A 27,572-nucleotide genomic window follows, 5' to 3' on the forward strand; every position below is an offset into this window, starting at 1 on the left:
GGCAGCCTTAGCTTCAACCAGAGATGTTGCTATTTTCAATACAGCTCCAGCGAGCCGACTGCAGTCATCACAAGCCAAATCAATTTACACGAAAAGACAGGATAAACAAAAACAGGCCCACAGCCGAGTTTCCAATTTCAAAGGGCGAGCCGAGAAATTAAAGCAAGCGAGTCCAGCAGCCAGCAGATTTCGACGCGAAGGCGGCCAAGCTCCAAAAGCCGCCCGCAACCCGCGCGCCAAACGCACGGGGCGGTTTCAGGGAAGGGCCGCAGGGCCAACGGCACCTACCTGCACCAGCAAAACGCGACGGCGCGTAGCCAGCAGTGGATTTGCCCAAAGTTTTTTATTTTATTTTATTTATTTTTGCTCCCCTGCAGCAGTCTGCCAAGCCAGGGTCTTGCAACAGGAAGATGACACGAGTCTGCCTGCCCCGGGGAAGGTAGCGGGGTCCAGAGGTCAGAATCCAGAGCAGGCTGCGGAAAAAGAGCTTGGGACCATCATAATGTCAGCATCGGAATTGGGCAACGCCAAAGGGGAGCTGCTACAGATGAGAAAGGGGAGCAGGCGGGTATCGCTGTGCCATGGCTCGCCCTGGCTCTTCGTAGAAGTCCAACCACAGCATTTGGGATTTGCTACAATGTAGCGCTCAGCTGCCTTGGATTTACTGTCTGACAATCACCTGTTTTTATTCTGAGATATTAAAAATGAGGTTTTGGGATTATGAGTGTCTCCAAGGGAGGCTTTGATTTGGCCTTGTAAATCTTAGAGCTTTTAAGAACCAGGGAAGTATCTTTTTCCCTTACCAGAGCCGCATGCAACTTAGCTTTTCCTTGAAATCTGGGCTCAAAAAAATTCCTCTCTCTTGCTTGGAAGTATTGTACAAGAGGAAATGAGATCTTCTGTTGAAGTTTCTACCCCACAGATGGGAATTAAGTTTTGCAGGATTAAAAACAAACAAACAAACAAGAACCAAGCTGAGTCTTCCCAACAGGCACAGCCTCTTGCAATCAACATTTTTTTCAGGCACATATTTGCTGCATGCAAAATACCTCTCAATTAGCAGGAAAGAATCCACGCACCTCTGCAGAACTAGGGGAAGCTTTTCACTCCCCTTAATCTAACTGCGAGAACGTGAAAATCCAGGTATATAAATTAGCTGTAACCACAACTTTAATTTTGAGAGCAGCTATCCCATAGAAAAGTTTCCTTTGTGCTCTCAGTGTACAACTTCCACCCTGCAATCGCACTGGCTCGTGGTACAAGTGCAGGAAAACCTGCAGCGTTGAATTTAAGGCGCAATTTCTTGCTGTCTTTCACTCGGAAGCAGAAATCAGAAGTCTCCAGAGAGGATGAGTTACTTCCAAGCTCTGCAACGTCAGACAGTCATTTTTTGCCCTGGAAAATCCAACATATCAGACTTTCAGAGTTCAAAGTGTTTATAAAGCTGTTTCAAGTCATCATCGGGAGCACTGGCACCCTCCGAGCCCTACGCAACAGCATCAAGCTGCTCTTTACCAGCGTTCATCAAAAATTTCTTTATGCTGCAACACTATGAGCCTTGGTTCAATGCCAGCAAGAGCCTGAAGAGTCTTTGCTCCCTTATCATATAATAGCCGTCCGCCTTTCTTTGCAAAGCTCTGCTTAATTACTTATTTCCTCCCTGCTTTAATTGATATTGCACCTTGCAGAATGTGGAGTAATCTGAGTAACAGGCTACCCAGAACAACTCCAATGCTAATTAAAGAGCTCAACAGTTGAAGAGAGAAAGGGCTGCTCAGGTTGTGCCGATCAAAGATGCAAACGGAAAAGCAGAAATTGCTGCATCAGACTGCACCGTACTAATAACAGACTAATTTTCAGGAAGGGACCAGAGCACATAGGGGTTAGCAGAGGCACACGCTCAGCCTGGGCTATGATCCACGCATTTCTGACGTCGCACTCCAAGATAAGCCTGCTCAAGTAAGTACGCAAAGCGGCAGTGGAAGGAGCAAAGAGACGCCGCTCATCTCAAAATTGCTGTTACAAAGAAAAGGCAGCGACTTACTGAACGTCCGAAGTCCAGAGCCCTGCATGCTACTTCTCTGGAGCGTCCCCCTCCAGGAAAGGGGGGAGAAAAATCCACATACGCCACGCTAAAGCGGCCACCTGGCATTCAGCTGCACTCTCGGCACCTTCCTTCTAACCAGCTTTTCTCCTACCCGCAGTTTCCCTTCTTACCACTGCAGCGTTACGGCCAATGGTCTCTAAAAGCTGCTGGTTTCCACGCTGCGCTTTGCTCGCCCGCGAAGCGCACTTATATCCCGTAACTCCTGCGCTGAACGTCAAACCTCGCTAAATATTTCATGCGAGGAATACATGTTCTGCTTCGGCCTGAAGACAAACGTGATGCAGCGTCTGGTCATCCTGCGCGCCTGCCAGATCTAAGGAGAGGTTTTAAAGCGTATGTTTTTGTGAAAGACATAAAAACAGGTTAGGAAGCGCAAGCATTTTAAGACATTCACTGTCTGGGAGAGTCTAACACTAGAGTACTTATTGCAAAGTAGAAATCTTCATGCTTAATGCTGCATAGTCGTTGAATTGCATATTTAAGCACTGCGGACTGGATCATCAGTGCGGCGTCTCAATAGCAGCATCAGCTTGAAGCAGCGAAGCTCCACGGCCAGACGCGGACCTGCTCGCTCGGCTGACTCGGGAGGAGCTCTTGCCGATAGGTGGCCCCACAGCCTGCCCGAAGCCTCCCGAGCAGAGGCTTTCCAAAAGTCCCAGCTCCCTCCCAGCGCACGAGGCGAAACCCATAAAACCATCGGAGCAGCAAAGTTTCACTTCAGCAACTGAAAACGGAGCTGTCCCCCACCCCACCACCGCTCCGGTGGAATGTAACCGCCCAAGAGGGACCATACGGCGACGCATCTAGAAGGAGAATGGGATAAATCTGTGCAAAGCGAGCGGGGAATCCATGGCCGGACAAATGCTCTGGCACGACCACAGTACCTCCCACACCTCTCACGTGAACGGGCAGCATCCATGAGGGGAAGGCACTGGCCTAGCACTGGGAGCTGCTTCAGACCATCTGCTTTCCTTCCAGCACGATGCATGGTTTCTATCAGGGACACTGCAGCTGCAAATGTTAGTTAAGCGTGGCTGAACACCTGTTTGAATTTAAGCCTTCTTCCCTGAAAAAGACAATAAATAAATAAATAAAAAGGGCGATTTCACAACTGCCTTGTTCCCTTTGGCTGTTCTCAGCTTCCCAATACCATCTGAACCTTTTACTTCAGCAAAGATGTATCTTAAAGAAATAAAATTCTCTACAGTTTTGCAATTCTTTGGGTGGGAGCAGCAGAATGAATATTTAATTTGCACCAGCAGATGCTCAAAGTTTTACCCCAATTAGCCTAGTTCCCCACTACGTTAAACACTCAGGCACTTCCAAAGTCACAGGGAGCTACCGGGCATTCAGCACCATTAAAAAGCCATAACCGCTCATTTGCCTATATAAGGATTCCTAACCTTGGGAATTTATTTTTGCAGATTATGGTCCTATTATTTACCAACAGGGACACAAATAGTTTTCCCCAATTTTGGTATAAAATGCTCGTCAGCAGTATTTTCGGATGACCCAGGGTCACATCTGAAGCGAGCAGACATCGCCTCGAACTCAGAGAAGCGGCGCACGTCAAGCAGCCCCGCGACAGCCAGCCGCCCTTTCCCTGTTCGAGGCTACCTTCGTGCGCTGTTTGGAGAAAAAAAGAGGGGGATCAGAGAAGCTGAAAAATTCCCTGCGTCAATCTCGGACATGGAGGCCAGTAAAGGCAAGAGTGGGAAAAATTCCTCTGTTAATCTCCGGAGGGATCTGCGCCCGGGGACCTTCTCTCTCAGAATCTAAATCTAACAAGGTTAAAGCAACAAGCTATTTTTCATGCCTTTCTGCTAGATCCTCACTGATAACGTCTTAAGAGGGGTTCATTTTCCCGCGGCTATTTCTGAGGGGGAAAAAAAAAAAAAAATGCAAGAGCGCTCCAAACGTAAAAGAAACGAAGCTGAATGCAAGGGAAGGTTTCAGAAGTCGCCATTGCTATGCTAACCGAACGCAGAGGGGAAGGAGGAAAGGAGCTGCAGAGGTTCAGCTGCTTTTACGGCTTTATGGGCCTTAAAGCGCATTGGGAAGCGCCTTGCTGCAAAGAAGGCAACGCGACGGCAGCGCCCGGGGGACTCTTAAATTGCTTGCGTTTAGGCTTTTGTTAGGCAGGGACGCGCGGGTCAGCTCTGCACTGAAACAAGAGGCCTGCTCCCCACGCAAAGACACCGGGTTTCTGCCAGGGACGAGCGCCGCAGAGGCGTATTTCGAACGTCCGACGCGCGGGGCTTTTAAATCGCTCCCCGCTCTCATCCTTTTGCTGGGGCAAATCCGGCCTCTTTGGGAGCCGCCTCCATTCCAGCTGCCATCCGAGCGCTCCATGGAAGACGTCCGGCACGCCTGCTACGCGCAGCTGCTGAACCAGGAGGAACGCGGGGGATCCTCTCCCCTGACTCCGTTTCTGCCCCGATGCAGCGGCTCGATGCCCTAAAGTGAACCTCAAAGTCCCCAGCGGAAAACCAGATGGTCGTTCAACTGCTTCTCCCACCGTCTCCTGCATCGCTTTTTGCCCGGCCTCACGCTCCACGAAGCGCCGTCCAGCCCTGCCACGTCGCGCTAACCCAGGCGAGACACGGCGGCAGCGAGAGGGCGAAGGAAACCGTTTTCCCTACTGTGGGAGAACCAAACCGTGCCTTGCTTACTCGCCGACGATCGCGCCGAGGAGCCGATTTCCCGCAGCAGGGACGGTTCCATACGCTTTGCACGCAGATGAAGACTCACTCAGCTTCCGGCAACTGCAGAATCGATGCAGCGCACCGAGAGTGGGGAACAGGAGAGAAAAATCATCGGCTGGGTTCGCCTGCTAAAACACATGCCGCCTTTACGGAGCCTTAATGCCTCCGTACCAGTTCTTTTTGTTGTCCCCCAGGACAGACGGCCACCAGGAACATAGGCAGCACAGCCACGAGCTCACCCGTTGCGTGCCTGATCCTGCTGACTTCTCCAAAGCGACTGCTGCCTGCCTCCGGCGCTGCGTTCCTGCAACGCCGCGTGCATCTCGGCATCCCCGCGGGAAAGGCGAGGACTTCTTTTAATCGCTGAGCGGACCCCTATGCTCCTCTGCCCTCCCCCTTGAGCCATTCCTTTCCAACGAAAGAAAACAAAGAAAAGGAACCAAATTATGGAGCAACTTTGCAGGCTGCCACCAGGGAGCGGAGGAGGGAGAGGGCTGTGCAATGAGACGATCTTCAGAGGCAGAGAAGATGCCTCTTCCCCTGAGAAATGGCATCAGTATTGGGAGGAGGGGAAAAAAAAAGAAAAAAAACACACCCCAAACCCTCATCCCCACAAAAAGAGAGGAAATGACCACAGCTCCTTTCAGATGCATTTTAGAGCATCAGCTACAGCTGGATTCTGAAAAATAACATTAACAGGTTTCCAGCTACTCCTTCATTTTATACACTACAGACGTACAGAGACAGGTATTTTTTGCTCTGATACAGGCAGTCCACATCAATCCTGTTTTCCCTTCTGCTGACTAGCGTTTCAGAGCTACTCTTGCTTTCTCTCTGAAGCTTTTATATAACTACTGCTCTCAGTCTGCTTTCTGTATGGAGCAGGGACAGGGTTAGAAAGGATTCAAGAGCTTTAAAGCAAGGAAGATGACGGTGGACTTCAGGCTTTTCCTGCCTGGGTTGGTGAAAGCATATGCAGGACTTGCACACGTCCAGTCCATGCGTATCTGCCACCTCGGAGTCCCTGGCATCGCTTCTGTAACACTGTCAAACTGCAGGACACACCATTTATCAGCTGGCCTCCGAGGAAAGAGCTCACCATCTTCTGCACCACCGAGGACACCATCTTCACTGCCATCCAGCAGGGAGGGAGAGTCTCTCCTAATGCACCTATCGACAGGACAGACCTGGCAGAAAATCCATTGGGAAGGGCAAAAACTGTCACGGGTTAAACGCAAATCAGTAAGGTTGGAAGGGACCTCTGGAGATCACCTAAGTTCAAGGAGGCCACCAGAAAGGAGGAGGACAGGGCCTGGCAAAGCAAAGGGAGGGGAGAGGTGTGTTTTGAGCAAAACTCATATCAAGTGTCTAATCTCCCCCATGGGGCACTGCTGTTGAACCCAAACACTAAGGGATTCGTCTTGTGCAAGGCAGCCCTCCATGCACAAGAAATACCTTTCCACTGAGGCTTTGGCAGATTAATTTATAACAGCTAAAAAAACACACGCTTCACCTGCCAATTTTTAATCTCTTGGCCTTGAAATGTTTCCTATTTTATAAGGCAAATTTCATTAGAGGCTTTTTTCTAAACCACCCAAGCAAAGAAAAACAAATTAACATGCTGTCTGCCTCGCACAGACTAACCAAGGGACTAAAAGGCACCGAGAAACACCTGAGCTCTGTGGAGCCACAGCTTGGAGCTTGCTGAACAAGCTCGGAGGGTCTCCCTCTGGAAGGGCACTAATGCAGTTAAATTCCATATTCAAGGGACTTTGCTTCCTCTGGAAAGCAGGGCGTACTCCTTGCAACATCTCCCTTTACAGTAGAAATGGTGGAAAGGCGCTGCCCAGCCGCAGTCCTCATTCCCAGCGCAGCTCTGAGCAACAGACCCTGCGTACCTGTAAGACGACCACTTCAGCGTGCAAAGGGATTTGCAGAATTTCTGTATGTGCCGTCAGCTATTTCTCCCCAAGCTACCAGGGCTCCTCTTCAAAAGATATTCTTGCCCTTTTATTTCCACATTGCAGCTTAATATTAAACAAAAAGAAAACAAGCCTTCTCCCTTGGCGCTCCTTCTTTACTCCCAGCCTGACACAAGAGCACTGGGTTGGAGAATACAGTTGTCAAAGACTACTGCCACTTTGCTCCTGTTAACTAATCTGCTTGCGAACCTGGGAGCCCAAAGAGGAAAGCTCAATGCATTAAAATAGCAAAAGCAATTCCAAGAAACCTCAGCTGCCGCAGCACCTCCGTCCCAAGGGCCGGCATGAACACGATGAGCCTGTCAAACGGCGGGCAGCACAAACCTGCCCTATACCTGCACAGACAGACGCAGTAATTTGTTTTCCAAAATACTGGCACTGAGGTTTGAGCATCTCTTAATCACGCAGGGCTGAGCGGGTTTGCATTTCCACAGCACCTTTCCTCCGATGCTCCGAAAGCCCTCCGGAGGCATTTCATTAGAGCGCCGTGCAAAACCTGCCAAGTAGGCACTGGGGGCATTTGGCGACAGAAGTCAAGTGGCTGAACCCAAGGAGAACTTGGTTTTAAGCTACTATGGCACAGAGAAATTTAAGTCAGAGTTTCCAATGGGATCAAGTCACTCTAGGCGTGAAAGCTCCAATAGGCTTTTGACCATGGTAGAAGAGTCAGTGTGGACTTTCAATGACAACCTGCAAAGTTTTAGCTCTGCGAAGGCTGAAACTCAAAGGTCCATAAGAAATAAAGAAACCAGATCAGGCAAAAAGCTAGACATTTTACTCTTACAGGCTGTGTTCAGTGCTACAAGAGCATTCTTCCCTTCACTTAGATCTCACCCATCCCAACCTGCGGCCAGAAAGACATTACACACATTTGGAGGAATTTCCATTTGTTTCATTAACCTGTTCTACTTTGAAGCAGCAGCTGTAGTCGTAACTAGAGACGTTATTCCATGCCAGATACCAGTTCTTCACTTCTTTTGATACCCAGGAGGCCAGCAGCTATATGACATGGCTTTAGTGTGCTCACGGTGATTTAAAAGTTAGGTATGCCTTCAATTAAATCGGGCTGTTAAACATCGCACTAAGTTTAGAAGTGCACATACAGACAAGGTTCATTCTGCAGCACTCTCTCCAGGGTATTTGGCTGTAAATCGAAACAAGTTAGGCTAAATTTTGAAAGTTTATTTTCAAAAGTGCTTCTCCTGGTTTCCCTCCTTGCATACAGGGGAACATGTTTGTTTTGGTAAGAAACACCTTGCAGGCTGCGCTCTGATGTCTTCGTGATAAGCAGCAGTGGTTTCATAACCACAGTGCATCGCCTCCTTCCAACTCGTTCTCAGCAAAGGGGTTCGAGAAGCAGACGACGGACTCGCAGACACTGGCATTCAACTGCACAGCCTCCCCACGCCATCTGGTAATACCTTCTTGCAAATTGTATCTTCGCTATGGCTTAGGTCTCCTTTCAACTCCATAAAGGACAAGAAGCTCTGAACAAGGATGCTCACCCCAAATCAGGACTGTCTTGAAGAGTGATATGAAACCTGAACAACTGTTTTGAAAACTTGCTTTTTTTTTTTTTTTTTTTTTCTCCTCCAAGAGAAGGTTATGAAAACAGGACTTTTTGCTGGTAGCAAGATTTTTGGACAAGGGCAAACCACTCCATTTGCACTAAATGACTAAAGGGCAGGTTTCTTGCTCTCTCATGCTGCAGCCAAGACAGCCTCCCATGGCAGAAGAACCACATCTGAAACAGCCACCTTGGCCGAGTGACAGCAGCATCCCTCCTCCGACCTCCTTTAGCCTGTGAGTTTTGTTGACACAACCTCATCAAAGCACCTTCCCCTCCGCTCAGGAGGGGAAACTCCATTCTAAAACTCCAGCAGCTCTTACTCAACATACAGGCCAGGCACAGCTGAAACGATAAAGACCAGAGATGGACCTGGGAAGAGAAGAGGGCTTAGAGAATCAGACATAGATTTTTGCAGAGTTACCGCATCTGGATGTTTACTGTTTTAAGTACAAACTTTAAGCTCAAGCTCTTTACTCCTTTCACTCCTGGCTACAGCAGTAAAACACGGGGAGGATCAGTCACTCAGAAGCAGCTAAGACTCGACACCAGCAACCTGTCTCTGAAAACTAACAGAGGTGCTCAGGGCATCTAACAAACTCCTTCTGCCTTCAAAGTCCGTTTCCAGCCTGTAGTTTTAAGATAATTGTTCCCACCTCCCCAGCAAAAGCTACAGGCTTAATGGCAGAGAGATGAAAACACCAGGAAACAAGCCCTGGGAAGTTCTACCCTCCTACCGGAAGGGTGGACTCGGGGCTTGCTGCATGGCAGGCCTTTTCACAGCAAACAGGAAGAGCAAAGTCGTAAGTCTCCCAAACTCCTCCGATGCCGGAGTGGGAGGAGGGAGGCCTTGCCATTGCCCGACAGCAGGAACGCGTACCGCCTCAAGGGTGGGGACGGGAATTTTTTGCATAGAGCTTTCTTGCCTTCTCACGTAGCTACGTAGCTACGGGGAAGGTTGGAGCAAAGGAGGGGATTGTGCTTGGCCGAGGCTAAGCAAAGCAGAAGCACCCAGAAAGATGCGCAGGTTCCACTGGCTTCATCCACGGCTGTTCCTCTCCCTGCAAAGATCTGGTCTTTAAAAATAAACAATGGCAACACAAACACACACACAAAAAAAGACTATTTCAAATATATATATACATATATATATATTTTCACCTCTGATAACACAGGTGGTCTCTGGTGGGACTACCAGCATTTTTTCCTCTCCACCAGGAAGAAGTACCTGCCAGTTCAGTGTGTGGCTTTGGCAGGCAGAAGGCAAGCATAGAGCTCCTGCAGAAACTTCAACCAACAAATCCAAGAAGGGAGAAAGTCTGTAGAAACACACAGTTGCTCTGGGAGCTTCAACGGCACAGGCAGCCAGGAAGAGGATTTCTTGGAGATACGCTCTCATGCCTGCTTATCAATTACCCACTGCAGCCAGAGGGTAACAGAAACGTAAAACATGGAGTGGAAGAAGACATTAAAGGGTCTGGGTTAATGCTGATGGCTAAGGCAGCTTCTCTTAAGAACTGCCACACTGTTTTCAAAGCACAGAGAAGGAAGGATTCCCATCAAGAGCATTTTGTAAACCTGCAAGGAAATAGGACATGTCTTCCCTCGCATTGGCATAGTAGATCTGCACTCAGGGCCAAGTCCCAGGTGTCGGCAACCACACCAAAATCCTCAACATACAAGTTTGTCCCTTCACCCGTTCCACTGGCTCCTCTGGGCCCAGATTAAACTATGCAAATAAAGCATCCCAACACCTCCCCGTGCCAGGCGTAGGGGATTGCTCCTTGAGAGCTGGACTCTCCTCCCAGCAGCGTGGCTGAGCTGACAGTAACGAAGATGGGAGGAAAGTGCTCGTGGAAGAAAGCACCTGCCTTCCACGGAGCAGCTGCCTGAGGAGAACATTTCAGCTGTAATTTTTTTACTCAAAATGACAAAATACAAGATGGTATCACTGATCTGAGAAGAAAACACAGTAAATTCCCGTGGGCGTTTCAACTCCTCTGCAGCTGGGAACGACTAAAATTATCCCCAGCAGCAGAAGCTGACAGCAAACAAGCGCCTCTTCTTTGCGGCCAGGTAACCAATTCTGCACGTTTCCCTCCAAAAGTAAATGAATCCTTCAGCTTCAGTCAGGCTGGCTTCACCTGGCATCCACGCACGTCCTGCTTGCCAAGCTCCCTTCGCGCGCGGAGCACGACGGCATCCTTGCATGCCCGTCACCATCGGCGCCTCCCCTCCGGGGATCCCATATAATACAGGCTATTAATTATCCTTCTGCACGCTCCCTTCTGCTCGAGCTGCATTTGCATGCGGGAGAGGGGCACAGAGGAACTCAAGTGGCCAGAAGAGCTCGAGGGAGAAGAGTTTAGAGCCTTCCCTAAAACAGAGCTCTCGCTAGCTACCCTCCTTTTTAAAAGCATTCAATTCCAGGCATTAACTCCCCTGTTCTGCTACTGTCTAATTTAAAAGTCAAAAGTCAATGCTGTTTGAGATCTAAGCCACAAGTACTCTGAAACCTCAAAAATTACTATTATTTTTTTTTTAAAGCAATCACCTCCCTCATCTGTCTCCAAGAGTAAAGAAATCCAGCCCAATTATTTCTTTGAAGGCTAAACATTTAGTCCTTAAGTGCAACAGCTCAGACTGGAGAAGAATTATCCAACCCTGACATCATCTAGTCTAATGCCTCCAAGGAAAAAAAGCAAAACGAAGATGTGGCTATAAACAAGAGAAAAAAAAAAAAAAAAAAAAAAAAAAAGGAGTTTTCTCCTGGACTGCATATAGATCTTCACATAAGGGAACAGGATGAGGCTGTTTAAGCTCATTTGAACCACGGCACTGGGCAAGGTCCAAGATACTTAGCTTGGTCCTGGCACCATACTTTTGCTTCCTTTAGGCAGCCCTACCGAGGTGTTTTCCGCTCCAACAGCAAAGTACGTAGAGGCAGAGAAAGCGGACTACAGGAAAAAGCAAATTAGCTTCTTGACATAGAAAGGGCAGTAACTCAGTTTGTGCTGTCTGTTCTAAAGAGCAGGTAGATCTTAGGTCAGCCTTAAGCGACAACGGAAAGCAAGTTGTGAATCTGAGTATTTTTTCAGGACATAAGCAGTGTCGCACTAGATCAGACGCCCATGCTAAGTAAGGACAAAAGCTGCTGCGCATCATCGCATCTCTCAAAGCGAGACTCTGGCCTTGCGGAGGAGCCATCATCTTCTCCTGGAGAAAGACCTACCCTGCAGAGGGAATCAGTAGAACGAGTTATCTCGAACAAAAGGCTGGGAATTCCTCCTGAACCTCCAGGAGTAATTAGCTTGCACACACCCCAGGCTGAAGCAAGCGTTAATCAATCAAAGTCAGCTCTCCTTTTAAAATCCCTCTCGCATTGCTTGCGTCTCATTCCAAGTTTCAAAGCTCTTGGCTTTTGCCCCCTCCAGTCACTATTCTTTCCCAGGCTGCGGGTGCCAACACTGGTTAGGGCACCAAAAAAGCCACGAGTGCAAGAAACCACCACCGGCACAAGCACGGGTGACTCATCTTCTCTGAAGACAGATTAACAAGAGCACTCTGTTTGGCGAGACTGCCTCAAGTTTCAGTTGCGATCTGATCTCGCTACATGCGCTCATGACAGCATACAGAAACACTTCCTCGGGGGTTCTTCCCATGGGACTTAACTCTGACACATATTCCCACAGGACTCATTCTTTTAAAAGTGCTATTTGTTAGTAAGGCAGTGGGAATTTTGCTTTATAAAAATACCAAGGGGGTGACGGAGACATGGAGCTGGGTGCTGGCAGTCGGCTTCATTAACACAGCGCGAGTACTAACTGCGAGTCGTGGCCCGCATTGAATCCAACGGAAGAACTCACTAGGCTGCAAGAATAGCCGTCCTGGGGCAGACCAGAGGTCTGCACAGCCCTGCATCCTGTTTATGCTACCCACGGCCTCTTCTTCACCCCTGACCAGAGTGAGAGGAGCTGGAGAGCATTACAGCAGGAAGGAGGAAGCAAAATTATTTTCTACGTACCTGTTCTGCGCCAGCTTTACAGTTCTAGCTTAGTTTTCTCTTCGTTTTAAGTCATGCCTTTATATGCTCCACACTTCAGTCCAACATGGTTTGCTTAATTTTAGCGTTTAGATGTCACACACTACATTTGCCAATTCAAAAAAAAGTCAAGTCTAGTGAAAATATTAAGACCGGTGAAATCTTATATCCAGAGAACTGTCATCACACACAAAGTATGTGGAGCCACACCTGAGTAACCCCAAGATAACCCCAGCAGGCAGAAACATCCAAATTTTGAAGGACTTAAGGGAAAGATCTGATGGGAAAACACAGGCTTAAACAACAACCAAGTAGTCCACAATACTGGAGGCACAACACACAGGATATCTCAACAAGCACGGCAGATGCCAAGCTGCTCTTCCTTAAACGTAAAGCTTTCGTTGAAATCGGTACTTCTCTACTTACTTTTCATACACAGAGAGTTTCCTCCCAATTCTTGTATCTTTACCAAAGTTATTCCAGTCAAATATAGAGATATATGGAAAACAAGTGCTTTGTGTGCGACATTTCAAGTTCAAAACCAGTGTGGGAAATAATCCGTGGTATTTTCCTGCTCTGCTCAGAGCACATGGACTGCAGGAATGTACCTGTTTTCCCACGCTTTCCTGGTTGTTGTAGGTAGCCAGCACGGGCGCGTCTCATCCACTCCTCAAAATACTTGAGATGGCAGCTACCTAAGCTCCTCGAAAATCGCTGTTCTAGGACAACAACTCCTGTCAACACAGGCTCATGACCTCAGTTAAGTGTCACTCATTCTAAATAGGATAGAATAGCACCAAATAGCTTCTCCAGACAGAGAAGAAAACCAGGAACAACTCGATTTACTCCACAGCACAGTGCTGCAGGCATACGGATGCACAGATATTCTGTGTTTAAAAGACACACAACCAGAAAGCCGTTCAGACAATCATAAGATATGAGGAAAAAACACAGAATCAAACTGCTTAGCCCTGTGGGCAAGATAAAATTTGATGAAGGCTTCAGAGGTATGGAAGGGAGTTGAGAGAAGGGTTATGGACATCCATGACCTCTCACCTGATGCCAGAGGCCGGATCCACTCTTTGCTATTTAGGTCAAGTCTCCAGAGATCATTGAATGCAGCATTGCAACTGCTCTGCGTGCAGCCACCAAACACATACATCGACTGATTAGCGTCATAGTAACATGCACCTAAAAAAAAAAAAAGAAGAAAGAAAGAAAGAAAGAAAACAGATCAGTCATTTCTCTAAATCTAACTTCTCTGGTCTTGCATCCCGGGTTTCAGAGAGGAGAAAACCAAAACAGGCTACAGCGACTTCAATGCAACCATGGGCTTACTTATGATTATCCTTGACCAACGTAAACCTACACCAAGAGCCTTTTAAGGCGATTATTCCCCCAAGCAGAGCTGCTCCTGTAAGTGCAAAGAAAGCTGCCTTAGACGCTTGCAGTTAATTAGATTAGCTACGATTAACGCATTCAGCACACTTACCTTTCTAAGCTAGTCCACAGGGTTTGCAGAGCTGCCAAATTTTACTAAGTGACTGCTAGGGAAGAGCGCTTTTGGCCCCATCTTTGTGACATGAAGCTGAACAGCCCAAGATTCACATGTACACGCTTTAAGTCGCACAGAGCGTGTACGGAAGACAAGCCCTAAGCAGGTGGTTTTGGCACAGGCCCTATAACCTTTCCATCCTCCGACCTGAAAACAAGCGAGACAGCAACAGGCACGTTCCTCGACTGGATGCTTTTAGAAACGCAATCCTCCCTTGGCCTGACATACCCTGAAAAATCTCTATTTTCAGGTTTTCTGTAAGATTCTTCCCCTAGAGCTTTGCCAAAGGAGCATATGGTGCGGCTGGCAGAAAGGACAAGTTTGTTTTTGAAGTCCTGATCTATATCTTAAGGGTACTGCTCTGTTAGCTGCTGCATCTCCCCAGTACATACTTAATACTCTCCTAGCACCAGGAACTTGGCAACAGGCACACGAACAGCCCCAAAATGCAGAGGCGCCACGTTCACCACCAAAGCTTCTCTTTCCGAAGCCCAACTTGACGTACGAGTGCTCTCAAAGTCACAAAATAATCCAACATTGACCATACAAACATGAGTGATGCCTCTACAGCATGGGGAGGAGGTTAACGAAACTGCTCCTCTCAGATTCCTGGAGCAGGTGTTATGAAGTCTAGCAGGGGGAAAGCATGGCAAATCTTTTCCATACGCACATAGGCCCGTGTGCAATATAAAAACCACAATATTTTATGCTCTGGGAAAGCTAAAGAGCATCAGCTGGGGCTTGGAAGGAGCAGGACTCACTGCCCTTGAGATGACAAGCGATATATTGCCCAACAGCGGAAAACCAAAAGCGAATGTCAAAGTTCAGCCAGGCAGCCCACAGCGCAGACCAGCATATGGCTCTTAAGCTGACACGGAGGTGAGAAGGAATTCTTCTTATGCAGAAAATCCTCCATAGCGGATCTCCGGGTTCAGGCCCAAGTATCAGCATAAATAACCAACGTGACAGGGGAAGTTGCAAGATCAACGGCACGGGCAGGATGGGCTTCTCGCTGTGAAGGAGGATTTCAGAAAAAGACTGAAGAGCAAGAAGGAAATTCAAGGCTGCCAAAAGTTCACCGGAGAAGCACATTTGATAATATTAGCACACAAGTACAGCAGCTTTGAGCAAAAAATAGATTCAGACTAGTTGACCTGACAGGACAGGACACAGCACTAGGAGCTCATGCTAACAAAAAAAGGCTTTTCAGCGATAAGAAAGATTCAAAATGGAGTATCTGGAGTGAAAGAAACAGCGTGATAACCTACTTTCGGTAGAAAGAAATGCCACAGCCCTAATTTTGCAGTCTGGAGGTATGTATTTCCAGAGCAAAAGAGCTCTTCAACACAGCCCACCCGTACACACGCTGGTGATACTCATCTCGCCGCGGAGAGCCAGCAGGTCCGAATGAATTGCATGCAATAAAACGGCGCATTCAAGCGCTCGCACACAATACCGCGGCTCAGCGGGGGCCGCAACGGAGCCCCGGGGCCTCCGCGCTGCGCCCCACCGTCTGACCTGGGGCTTGTCATGCAGATCACCCGCCACCCCTATTGAAAGCCCGCAGAAAAGCCAGCGGCCCTCGTGCCCTTGGCTTTCACCGACAGGTCCGGGGCGCTTCGCTGACCGCACAGCGGGGCCGGATGATCTGCAGACGCAGAACGGACGAGGGCACCGTCCCAAGTCCGTTTTCGTGGCCTGAGACCACCCAGCTCTCAGGCACACAAATCCCCAGGCATCTTGAACCGCATCTTACCGACTATCGCAACAACGCACACCTACCTGACAAAACTGCCGAGCTACCTTCCAGGTGGAGGACGTGCTGGCAACATAAATACCGGGTTTGTAGCTCCACAGGTTTCAGGATTTACCTGCCACAGGATATAAGCTAAGCCAAGTGCTTGACTTTGCACTGGAGCAGGCATGGAGAGCTTGTGCGATCCCCCAGCCCATCTTCTGGGCAGCAGCACTGCTCTCTATGAGGAACAGGAGTATTTTATAGTACCTATCCACTCTGGAAGATGAGACCGTGTGCCTTCTTCACACGGTGACTCCTTCTATGCTGAAATGTCATCTCTACCCAGGAAGAGATCTCTGCCCATCGCTACTCAAGGGTAGCGGCCAACACCCAGCACCCCACGCACGTGCAACTGCGATCCAGGGCACCGCAATGAGCTTTCTGTGAGTCTTCTATTTATGGTTTCTCAATGGTTCAGTTTCCCTAGAAATCTACTCGCTACCTAATCGTCACAGGTTAAGAGCGATTGGAAGCTACCTCGTTTCCAAGCCAAACCCGTGGCAACTGCTGCTTTCACGCACCAGCTCAGCCCAGTTAATTTATTATTTTGGAGAGGAGGTGGCAGCATTCTTCTCCTCTATTTGGATTTAAAAACAGGCCAGGCACACAGGCACCGTGACGTCCTCACAACATGTATTTTAATCCCAGATCAAAACAATTTAAACTGTGCTTTCCTGCTGCTTCTTTGCAAGCCATTTAAAGCTTCTGAAGCCAAGATAGATGAGGTTGGCTTTAAAAATAAGTAAATAAATAAAAATGTACAGCTGAAAACTGCAGTTTGATAGCAGCTTTTCAAACATGTAGAATAACTCAGGGGAAGAGAGTGTCAGTGGTGCTTCCAGCTTTTTACTAGGTGGGAAACAAGAAACTGAAAAGCCACTGGATACTTTTTCTTTTTAAAGCCCTAGCAAAAGTTAGGGTGTCACAGAGTTTCAATATGCCAGAGATGGTATGTTTTTGTAACTGGAGATGAAGAGAATAAATATTTCTCTCATGTTTGAAGACACTGATACCCAGAGACTGCAGAGTCAGCTTATTTTGACTACATTTCTGTCTTCCCCACCTGTGCTGCACAACAGCAATGAATAAAGCATCAGAGATTTTCATCCGCAGTATGAGATAATGAAAATAGAGATCAAGGGACTCTAGCTGAGAAGGGAAAGCTGAATGCAAAACACGTGCCCTGGATGGCAATTAAAGGGCATCAGCTTTTTAAACGTTAGTAATCCAAGTATATCAAAGTAACCTATATATGGGACATATCCCGCATCTGAGAGAGGAGGACAAGGCAGTGATCTGTCAAACTCCCATTTCTACGCAAGCCTCAAGTGCAAACATCCCTGCAGCTTTGCTGCTAAATGTCAACAGGCCTTTATATATAACAGCTTTCTTAAACCATCCCAGAAGGCTACTCCAATTGGAGCTTCAAAGAGCTGCGACTGGAGAGAAAGCACACTTCAGCTAAGGACAGGAAACACAGCCCCAGAAGTGCAGTTGTCGGAGCTGAGGTTTGATAAAGACACCAGTCGTAAAAGCTATCCGCCTCCTTTGGAAAGGACCTTGCAAAATTATTCCCCCTCTCTCATTCAGGATTATTTTCCTGCTCCCCGTGCAAAGCAACAGTCCCCCGAGCGCCCTGCCAAGCCGCAGCAGCAGCTCCACATCACAAGGGGAAGGGCTGCACATCGAGTTATCGGCATCGCTTCCCTCGACGCGCGGTTTTCAGAGGAGACGTCTCTGTGCCTAACCTTGCTTAGCTGGAGAGCAGTGCCAGGAGGGAGGGCTGCAAACAAAAGAGCTCGGGGCTGCTGGCTGACACTGATGTTTACACCAACTACGCCGCAAGTTGCGGCACGATAAAAATGCTCCAGACCTCGGTTCTGCAACTGCCTCCTCATCTTCAGGAGGAAAGGAGGAGGGAGGGAAAAAAACAACAAAAAAACCCCAAAAAAGGTCAACCATCCTTTAAGATAAAGCTTTTCACTTTTAACTTTCCCGTGTTCCACATCTGTTAGCTTAATCCATTAAGTTATTTTCATTAGCCGTCATGCTGGTAACAGTCTCCCCAAACCGTATGGGAAATTGGTCTTTAAATTTAGTCACTGCGGTACCAACTCGTCCATCAAAGGATCGGTATTTCCTGGCACGCCGCTCGACGTTCCTCTGCTGCTTTTCCCTTCTCACGTGCCTTTCGCGCCTTCTGACATCGCTCTCTGGCTGCAGCTGGCTATTTAACTACGTGAGTCATTGCACTACTGTAATTTTTGTAGATTTATACGTCAGGGTTGGAAAGGACAATTAGGTGATGAGCACGAATATTACACCTTCAGACAGCTACCCTGTCTCCGGCTCAAAAAGCTACGCGAGAAGCATGCAATATAGTAAGCCCATACGTTCAAACTTAAAAAATCCCAGTATTATTGACATGGTGTAATGCTATGCAGCTTAAATCAAACTCTAGAAAAACTACAACCCATCCAGAAGGTTCACCAGCCAAACTTGGCACATAATCAAAGAGCTCGACAAGTCCTTTTTTTCCATAAAACTGGTGACTGACATTAGTTATTCCTTATCAGGGAATTTTTCTATTACTTGCCTGAGAATTTATGAAAGACAGAGACCTGTACCTATTTAAAATTCTCTATCTTGTCCTTTCAAATACTGGCTCAATATTAGCTCTTCTGGGATATTTCTATTAAGTCTTGGGAGAAGGATAGCCCTCACCAACTCTTTGATGCCAGCTATTGGTGCCTGTCGACTTCAAACGATCAGGTAGATGACGTCTTCCCGTGAATCTGGACAGTTCGTCATGTCACTCCCCACCAGAAAAGGCTTCACAAGTCCTCCCTCTCTCCCCCCTTCCTAGATCTCCTGTTTTTACTGCTGCTTGGCTCATCACAGCTTAGTATTTTAGGTCATCGTAAGTTTGCAAATTGTCTGGATGTTTCTGTAAGCTGAGCGCTTAACCATTCGCTGCTTCTGTTTTATCCTTGCCGTCAAAGAGGAATTTCATCCTCGATCAAACCTTCCTCCAGGCCCTAATATCGGAATCCGTCCACAAACGCGCATGGCTCGATTAAACGGAAAGCAAATCCCACAGATCTGGAGAACCGTTCCAAAAATTAAGCCAGCAAACCGGTTAACTCAAACGAGCTTTCCGCACGTAAACGACATTAATAGCGCTTCAGCAGCGGCGAAGGGCTGAGAGAGCAGAGTGCTGTCAAATAGCCGGATGAGGAAGGATTACGTGCTCCGAGAGCAATGGCCTGAGAGACTCAAAACCCATGTTGGATTGGGACACGATCCTGAGCACGCAGCAAGTCCTTGATATAACAACTTTGGGCTTCCTTGGGTAATTTATAGTTAGCCTTAAAGATTCACCTGGAAGCAACCACCACTCTGCAGTGCACAAGCAGCGAGAATATCGCCAAGACGCAACAAGCCTCTTCCAAGGCACCAGGGCGGAAACGGTGCCAGATGAGATTACCCTGAGATACAGCCCGATCAGAGAGCCAATACTGCCAAGGGAAACACATGCAAATCTGCAAGTCACTGCAATCATCCGCAATAAGCACTTTATTAGCATTGCCACTTGAAAACGAGCTACGAACTGTAGTGCCTTTTTATTTATTTATTTTTAAGTAGGACAAAGAAATCTGAGCAGCACAATGACTTCACCGTAATTCCCCCGCAGCGCCTCCTAGACTTGCCTTGGCAAGAGGCTGCGCCTTCTGCGCATCAATTGCTTCATAAATTATTACTTGGGAATATGAAAGTTTTATTACTGCTTGCTCTTGGAATCACACCACTTACATCATGTTTATTTACTTTTTTTAAAAATGAAACTCTGCTCTGCGGAAGAACTGTCTCCCTGAGAGCTCGGACCCAGCGACAAAGATACGAAGACTGAATTTTTGTCATATTTCAATAGGTTGCCCGGCACAGCAGTCCAAGGCAGCTAGATGCTCCTGCAGTACAAATAAGTTTTACTTAAGCAGCTCTCTCCTAATGGGAACTTCTGTTCCAGAAGCTTGGAAGCAGGGCAAAAAATATCACCTCATAAGTTAAGCAGGGTTGTCAAGTAACTTGTCGATATCTATCAACAAATCACACCCAATGCAAATGTGCTGGCCTCAGTGTGTCTTGTGTGCAGTCCTGGGTGCTTTTAACGAAGCAAGTCACACACAGCCTCCTCCAAACTACACTACCCTCAAGCGTAAAAGATGATCTGCTGTAGAAAGCAGCCAGCACACCCCCTCAAGCATCTGTGAGTACGCAGACTCATTTGCTGCAACAGTCACTGGATTCAAGTTGCTATCAAGCGAGGTCTCTATTGAAGGGGACGCGGGAAGCTCAGATTAGAAGGGGAACTGGTTAAAGAAGCTCACACGTGAGATTTGCAGAAATTGCAGACGGCTTAAAGGAGCAGAAGGCACACCAAGGAGGAAAAAACACCCCGCCCTCCATTAGCGTTTCCTCTTAATAACCTAGGAGCAATGGGATGATAATGACAACCAGCTACTGAATCCCTATTCTTGTGCAAAGCGCTTGTGTTGGCAGAGCTGCATATTACGCCAAGCAGCTCAAACTCTGCTGCAGTGACTGGCACGTGTGCTGTGTGCTGCTGCAGCTGTATTCCCAGCGACGATACAAACACCTCATCAGAGCTTTCCCTTGCAAACCGGAGCCGCAACAGGGGCGAGCTGAGCTTTTCTGAGCAGCTACTTACTGTGCGAGAAGCGTTGTGTGATGGGGGTTCCAGGATAGGGGTAAGTGCGACTCTCCCACTGAATATTTCCTTCCTGCACTGCTTTGATAAAGCCGTGATAACACTGATGGGCCACACCTGAAGAAAAAACAAGATGTCAGCAGAATTTGGGGCATGTTAGGAAGGATCCGTGCCTGCACAATTGCACAAGCACGTCCAAAGGCAATGCATAATGCACCCATGCAAAGGAGGCACCGTCCTTGCTAAAGAGCCGTAAGAGCCACGATAGTGAGTAGCAGCAGGGTAGCCATCATGGAAAGAAGCCTTGTATTCAGACAGAAGTGTAAATACCCTGGTAGAAATTCATAGAGGAATCAAGAAAAGAAAGAATGGGTATAGTCAATATGCAGAAGTCAGTGACATTTCTGGAACATATTTACTGCCCTTCATCTCCAACATCTGTTAGCTCTGAGCAGGTAAAATAAAGCCTTTGTGAACAGCAAGCATATGTGATTAACCGCGTGGAGTACCTACGTCTGTCTGTGCTGAGAGGGGCAGATACTGCTTCCTAGGGGAAGGAAACAGTTGCTGAAGATTTAAGGCTACGCTTGCTCCTCTACAGATGCTCTGGGACCTAAAGCGCCTGTTTGACCACGTGCCCACAAACCCCACATCACGTCAAGATGCTCAAGCTGGTGCTCGAAGGGAGGATTTGGCCCTTCACATGTTCACAGAAAAAAAAAAGCTTTTAAGAAAGTGCATCCCCCAAGGAGCAGATCCCAACCCAGCTAAACGTTGTCTTCCTCTAGCACTCAAGCGCTCGCATTTCTGGGCTACAGAGGGTATCGACAGCAGCATCCAGCCCCTGAGCTTCCTAAACCTCAGCCTGCTGCAGAGGATGAAGGAGCTGGCTCGCTCCACAGCTCCTTGCTGGTGACCTGTGCTGTGGCAGGAATCACCCTGAGCCGCCAAGATAATTTTCAACAGCTCTCTTTACTGAGAGCCCCGTGCCAGGAAGACCCCCAACAAGAAATCACACTCCGGGACACAGAGCCGGAAGCGTTAAAAATGAAGCGCTGGATCCCCAGGCAGCTGGTCCCTAAGAGACACAAGGGAAATGCAACCTCAACTGTAGGATTTCAAAGCAGATGTATCCTGACAAACAGGAAAAATTACCCAGTAGAAACCAAATCAAGCATTTGCCTCAAGTGACCTCTCTGCTTTTCAGAGCACAGGTTGGAAATTACACTTTTTCCTGTAGCCACTGCAAAAAGAAAAAAAAAAAAAAAAAAAAAAAAAGGACAGGGCTACCCAGCAGCACTCAGCACCCACGCTCCTAAGACCTGAGAGGTGAACCAGTCATTGCAATGTCATGTTGCACCTTGGGCTGCTCATGCCTCCTCCACACTCAGAGGATGTTTCCCACAGTCTCTCGCAGGGTGAATCACATGCTTGCTCATTCCAGCTGCGTCCTTTCCCTCTCTCAAGATCGCTTCAGGAACACGCGAGCGGGCAAAAGCGTACCCGAGCAGCAGTCAAAGCCCAAGGATGCTTGAAATGTTTCAACATGGTGCAAGCTGCTGCGCTGGCAGTGTCAGCTGACCCACATTTACACAGAAAGTCATTTTGCAATGCTTGTTTCCAAAGTAGATGTTTTTTATTGCACCGCCACAACCTGTTAAATCCTGGGCAAATCCCAAGGATCTAAGAGCAACGCTTTACACATGCAAAAAACTCCACAAATTAAGAGATCACCCCCACACAAATGCCCTGTTGTACTCAGCAGCAAGGGCAGAAATGGAGGCATTTCTCACCGGACACCTACTTTGTGCTTTTTAGATGAAATATGTTATCCTAGTGCAGGTGTGTCTCATTTCCTACAGCTGCATGGTCTCCTCTCTAACTGCCTGTAAAAGTGTTTCTCCCCAACAGCATCACTCCTTTGTCAAACAAACTGAAATCGCCCAGCACGTTCAGAAAATATCAAGAGCAGAGAGGCAGATAAAGTGTGGACAAGTCTACAAGCAAAGCTCTTTGCTGCATCGCCTACATCTGGCATTAAAATATCCCCATAAGGCTTCACAATTACTGCTGCGCTGAGGCACACTGAAACATTTGTATCTCAGGGCTACTCTAAAGCTGCAAGAACCAGACAGTTCTGTTTCCAGCCAAAAGCTAAGGATTTGAGTGTGTAATTACTGAATAAGATCAAATTAAAGCACAATTAAAGCACATTAGACATGGGACACTGGGAACCAGGGGCTCCTGTGTGCGCTGCAGAGGAACCCTAAATACAAAGTAAATAGTGCTGCACATTATCAGTGTATCGGGAGGATTCAAAAACAGAAACCAGCGAGCAGACTTATCGTGGGGAGCGCCAACCGGGAACAAGACTCCCCTGAGCTGAGGGGCTCAGTTCTGCAGCCTTTCTGTTGTTAGCAATGCCTTCTACCAGAAAAGCAAACCAATAGCTGGAGCTATTTTTTCCTGGCATTAATTTGGTGCGAGTCAAATTTCTGGGTTAAAAAAGAAAACCTACACAAACAGGTGGGTCTAAAGCAAAGCAAAGACCAGCTGGAATAACCATCTGTTCCCACAATTAGAAAAAAGAAAATGCATTCTCATCTCAGCTGTTAGTACCTTTGATTAGTCGATACCACTGTTTACAGACAAGGGCAGCAGTTTTGTGCTCCTGATACGGCGAAAGAAAGGACAGGATATATTCCAAAACCTCTTCCGGGAGCTCCAGCATTGATCTGTTATGCCTGGTCTCCTCGACCTCCAGCTCGGCATGAGGCTCATCATCTTGCTCCATCGTCCCTTCGACCACAGCTTCTTCCGGATCCACGGCCATGAAACCATCATCTTCACTGTCCGAGGAACTGGCCATGGCATTCCACTTCACAGCTTCAAGGGAAAACGGGGTGGGGAGGCAGGAAAAAGAAATACAACACATCAAGGTCACAGAAAAACTTAATAGCTCTGGACTATGAACAGCAGAAACGCAGTCGCAAGCTGTGCTGCAGGCATGACAGGCCCACATCAGGCTCTACCTCGGTAAACTCCAAGTTAAGCTCTCGGATTTTGCAAAGCTTTGAACCTTGCTGCAGAGTTTAGCGACGAGCTCAGGACAGAGGTCCCCGATATGTAGAAACAGGGGCTCAGCACCTTTCCTCCCTCAAAACCACCATCACCCAAGCAAAAAAGAAAAGAAAAAAGAAAAAAAAGAAATGCAAACACGTCACGTTGTTCTCTGCACAGTATTTTCCCAGGCCACTTCTTCATCTCTCACCACTCTCAGATCTACCGACAATACAGAGACAGCAAAAAAACACTTCAGAAATTACAGTCTCTCAACCCCCCGCCGCCTTTGCAGCCTCGCCAAGCGTGAGAAGGTATTCAAGCTGCCGTGCTGGCGGCTCCGGGGAGGGGACGAGGGTTTGCAGCGCTCCTTGCAGCCAGCCACGCTTTTCCGGGGCCGAGCTCTTGGACGAGGAGACCGGCCGGTTTTTCGGGGCCCAAAGGCAGCCAGCCCCGAGCGGAGGCGCCGGGAGGGCTCCCCACCAGATCGATAGCATCCCCGAGGAGAAACAGGAGCCAGGGGACAGCCTTGCAGCCCCTCCTCCCCAGCGAAACCAGTTTTGCCAGCGGGTCTGCTTTACTCCAAGCAATTGCAACTGCTCAAAGAGCATGCTGGGGAAGAGAAGAAAAAAAAAGAATCTCTACCATTTTTAAGCTACGTGCACTCAGCTGCTTATTTTCTGTAGGTGAGGGGGGGGAAAAATATGTATACATATATATATACACGCAGGATCAGGTTCAGAAAAATTACTTTAGCCAGGATTACTCTCCATTTTTGTCAGGTTCGCTGATGCAACAGCTTCAGAAAAATCCCAGGGGCTGCCAGTCTTTGGTATAAACCAAGTCATAATCAAACGTGCAGTTATCACGCTAACAGATGCTCTCAAAACGTTCCCGTGTCAGGACCACGTCGCACAGTCGATGCTGTGACAACGGCAGGTTGGAACCGGGACGCTTTGACATAAGGGCCGCTGGCGTCAGCGAACGGCGTGTTATGCGGCCAAACGCGGCAAACAACGTGCAAGCTTGCAAACTTTAAGAGCCAGAAAGAAAAACAAAACAAAACACACACACACAAAAAGCAAAAGTTGCATTTAAATTAAAGAAAAAAAAATCAGAACAGGGAGTTGGATCATCCAGATCAGTAGGATTGGGCACCTGTGGTGACTACGCTGAACATAAGCCTCGACTTGACAGGTTCACACAATAAATCTGTTGCGTTATCAAGGTTTAGAAGCCAGGACTGTGCCGACATACGTTTCCCGACAGCTTTTATTTACCTTTTAAATAACATACAAACCCTGCTGGAGGAGGTCAGCTGAGGAATGCAAAAATGAATGCCCTGCTAGCAAGATTTCCCCCCTCCCACCTCTACCTATAAATAGTCCAATTATTAAACTGCAATTTCAACCCTCTGGGGGACACTCGGGAGCTAACACAATACAGCAGGTTAATCACCGGTGCGCAGACCTTTCCACGGGACCCAAGAGAAGACGGGCAGCTCCGAGTACCATCAGAAGTGATTAGGTCAACGTTTAGGAAAGCATCTCTAAGTCAAATTTGAGAAGCAAGAGTACCAAGAAAAGCTCTCAGAGGGAACATGCTCCTGTTCTCTGCCTCCTTATAGCACGTTCTCCTGCAGATCTGGGGACGGAGAAGTTGCACAGGGCTTTTCCCGGTTGTCCCACACTCACAGCAGACAACAGGTACACGCTTATGTCTACCAGCAGATCTGATGGCTTAGCTGTGCAAGGCTTCCTGATGGAAGAAAGCAAGGACACAAACCTTTTGAGGGTTGTGGGCACAGAAGGCTTCATAAAAGCCTTCTTCAGAGATGGCTTTCACCCACCCCAGTCTTCCACACACATCGGTGGATCTGCCCCAACACCAACACACGGGCGCAGACAAGCTGATCCAAGGCTCCTTCCAACACGACTCCCTGCGCGATGCCACACCAAGCCTAATCCCCAAGCTGGCTCCCAAACACAGCTTGCTCTGAGGCACATCCCTCACTGCTATATCGTTTCCAACCTCTCATTAAAAAAAGAAAAAAAATAGCTACATAATCCTGAAATTCTCAGTGGAAAATTACAGGAAGCGGGTTGAAACGAAGTGGAACCCAGTAGGGCATCGGTATAGCAAGCGCTCGCCAGGAAAACAATGAAATTCCTCTGTGTTCCTCAAGAAGAAATCAAGATGACTTCAGACCATCCAGGATTTAATTAGAGCTTGCTGTACCAGACCAATTTATAATATCATAAATATTTAAAAGGGCCTCCTTCGCTAAATCCCGGGTTTCTAAGCGTTCGAGCTTAACAAATAACCATCCTCCAAGCGTTAACACCCATGCCGTTATTTTTCCTAGGGAAAACGTGCCCAAAATTAGTAATGAACTCACAACTCCCAAAAGGCAAGTCTCTGTCAAAATAATCCTTAAAGCCTGACCTTCTGTGTACACAGATTTTGCTAATGTGGCACAGCAACTGCAGGCCAGGAATAACTACCCCTGGACTGTAAAAATTTGCCTTGTGCAGCCAAGGAAAAAGCCTCGCTCAAAAGCCTTAAAGGCAAAAGGCTAAAAATCCCAAGGTAGCCAGCAAGAGACAGCTCAGGTATCCCAGGACATCTCCAATTATTCCGCAGACCCACAAAAGAAAATCCCGTGCCAGTATTTTTGCCGGTTATTTGAAAAGCAGAACGGAGCATCTGCCCTCCCCTCGTAGGATCACAGTTTCCATTTTGTTTTCCATCTTGTGTTGTAGTTACTAGACACTCTCTCATTTAGCCTGGCTCTGCAAGTGCTTTCTACTCCAGAAATAATTCAGAGTATTTAGTAACGAGCCTAAAACCCTACCAAAGAAAAATTCAAACTGCCTAAAATAACGCATGTAAAAACGCCAAAGCGCAATCAAACCAGAACTCTGCCAGCGGTGAGCAAGTTTCCGTGACCGCTGTTGAGCTCTTTCTCTGCCAGTTGGCAAAACATTTTATAACCATTTTCCTCATTTCAGAAGAACTGCAATTTTCTCTGCCTCCCCTCCCAAATGTGTTTAAGAATCTGCTATTTATTCTGCTGAAGTGATTATCCATCGCAGCGGAACAAAGAGATGAGGAAGATTAAATGCACCGACAAGATAAATGCCGGGCTTGGGCACATCTAGAAGGCTGCTAACGACACCAGACTAGAACTGTGCTCATGCAAAATCCCCATCGAGACCAAAAAAAAAAAAAAAAAAAAAAAAAAAAAAAAAAAGCCCCTGTGACCACGCACCAAGGCTTTGGGCAGGCACTTTCAGGATTTAGGCTGCGGGTTTACGTCCCTGGGGAATCACCTTGCTGTTCTTCCACTTGCGGCTCAGGCCTGCACTAAAACACGAACGGCAGAAGGTTTCCTTCGGGGTGTCAAGACCTTTGGGCGAGTAATTAAAGCTCTTTCAAAACGAAGCATCGCACAGCCACGGTGATACGGCTTCAGGAGACGGAACGCTTCACCTAAAGCAGCTCCTAACTAAAGGGGTTCAATACACGTTGAAGGTTTCCCCTCCTGTGCTTAGGAAAAATAACCCAACTGGGTGATGGTGGTGTGGAGGGGTGGGGGGGAACAACCCAACCTCTGAGGGAAAGTCGTTGGGTGAAAAGAAGAGGCCGTGCAATAGCACTGAGTCAGAGCACATCACTCATTACTCACACGGGATTGCTCACCTTAACACGCCACAATAAAATAAATCACTAACCGAAAGTAATTGTAGAAGCTGTGCTCTCTCTTGCAGAAAAAAAAAAAAAAAGGAAGGTGTGTTAAAGCACCCAGCCCTAACAGGATGAGTGCTTCAGTTGGAAGCAGGAAGGGACCCCGCAGATATTTAATTGCACTTGGCAATTCGTTGCTACGGAGTTAATTTAGGGGTAGAAGATATCAGCTGCCTCCAACCTGCTCCCCAGCCTCTTCCTCGCATTTTGCAACTACTTATTCTGCTTGTCAGCAGCCCCGTCAGCACAGCAGAGTAGTGTTTAAAGAGACGTTTGGATC

The 27,572-nt window shown here is 47.7% G+C and overlaps 1 protein-coding gene across 4 annotated transcripts in view; it reads right to left on the bottom strand.

The window, feature by feature from the left end:
• FBXO42 (F-box protein 42) overlaps positions 1-27,572 on the bottom strand; it is a 50,943-nt gene that overhangs the window by 9,757 nt on the left and 13,614 nt on the right. For 2 of the 4 annotated variants that reach the window (XM_062593473.1, XM_062593470.1), the window contains exons 2-4: positions 23,105-23,371; positions 20,486-20,602; positions 13,460-13,594 (exon numbers count right to left, since the gene is read on the bottom strand). In XM_062593473.1, coding sequence (XP_062449457.1) covers positions 13,460-13,594; positions 20,486-20,602; positions 23,105-23,354 — 502 coding nt within the window. In that variant the 5' untranslated portion in view covers positions 23,355-23,371. Of the gene's footprint in view, positions 1-13,459; positions 13,595-20,485; positions 20,603-23,104; positions 23,372-27,572 lie in introns of those variants that run through there. The other 2 variants (XM_062593472.1, XM_062593471.1) reach the window with 2 other exon arrangements.

This window comes from Rhea pennata, chromosome 22 (assembly GCF_028389875.1).
Source record: "Rhea pennata isolate bPtePen1 chromosome 22, bPtePen1.pri, whole genome shotgun sequence".
NCBI classification, from domain to species: domain Eukaryota; kingdom Metazoa; phylum Chordata; class Aves; order Rheiformes; family Rheidae; genus Rhea; species Rhea pennata.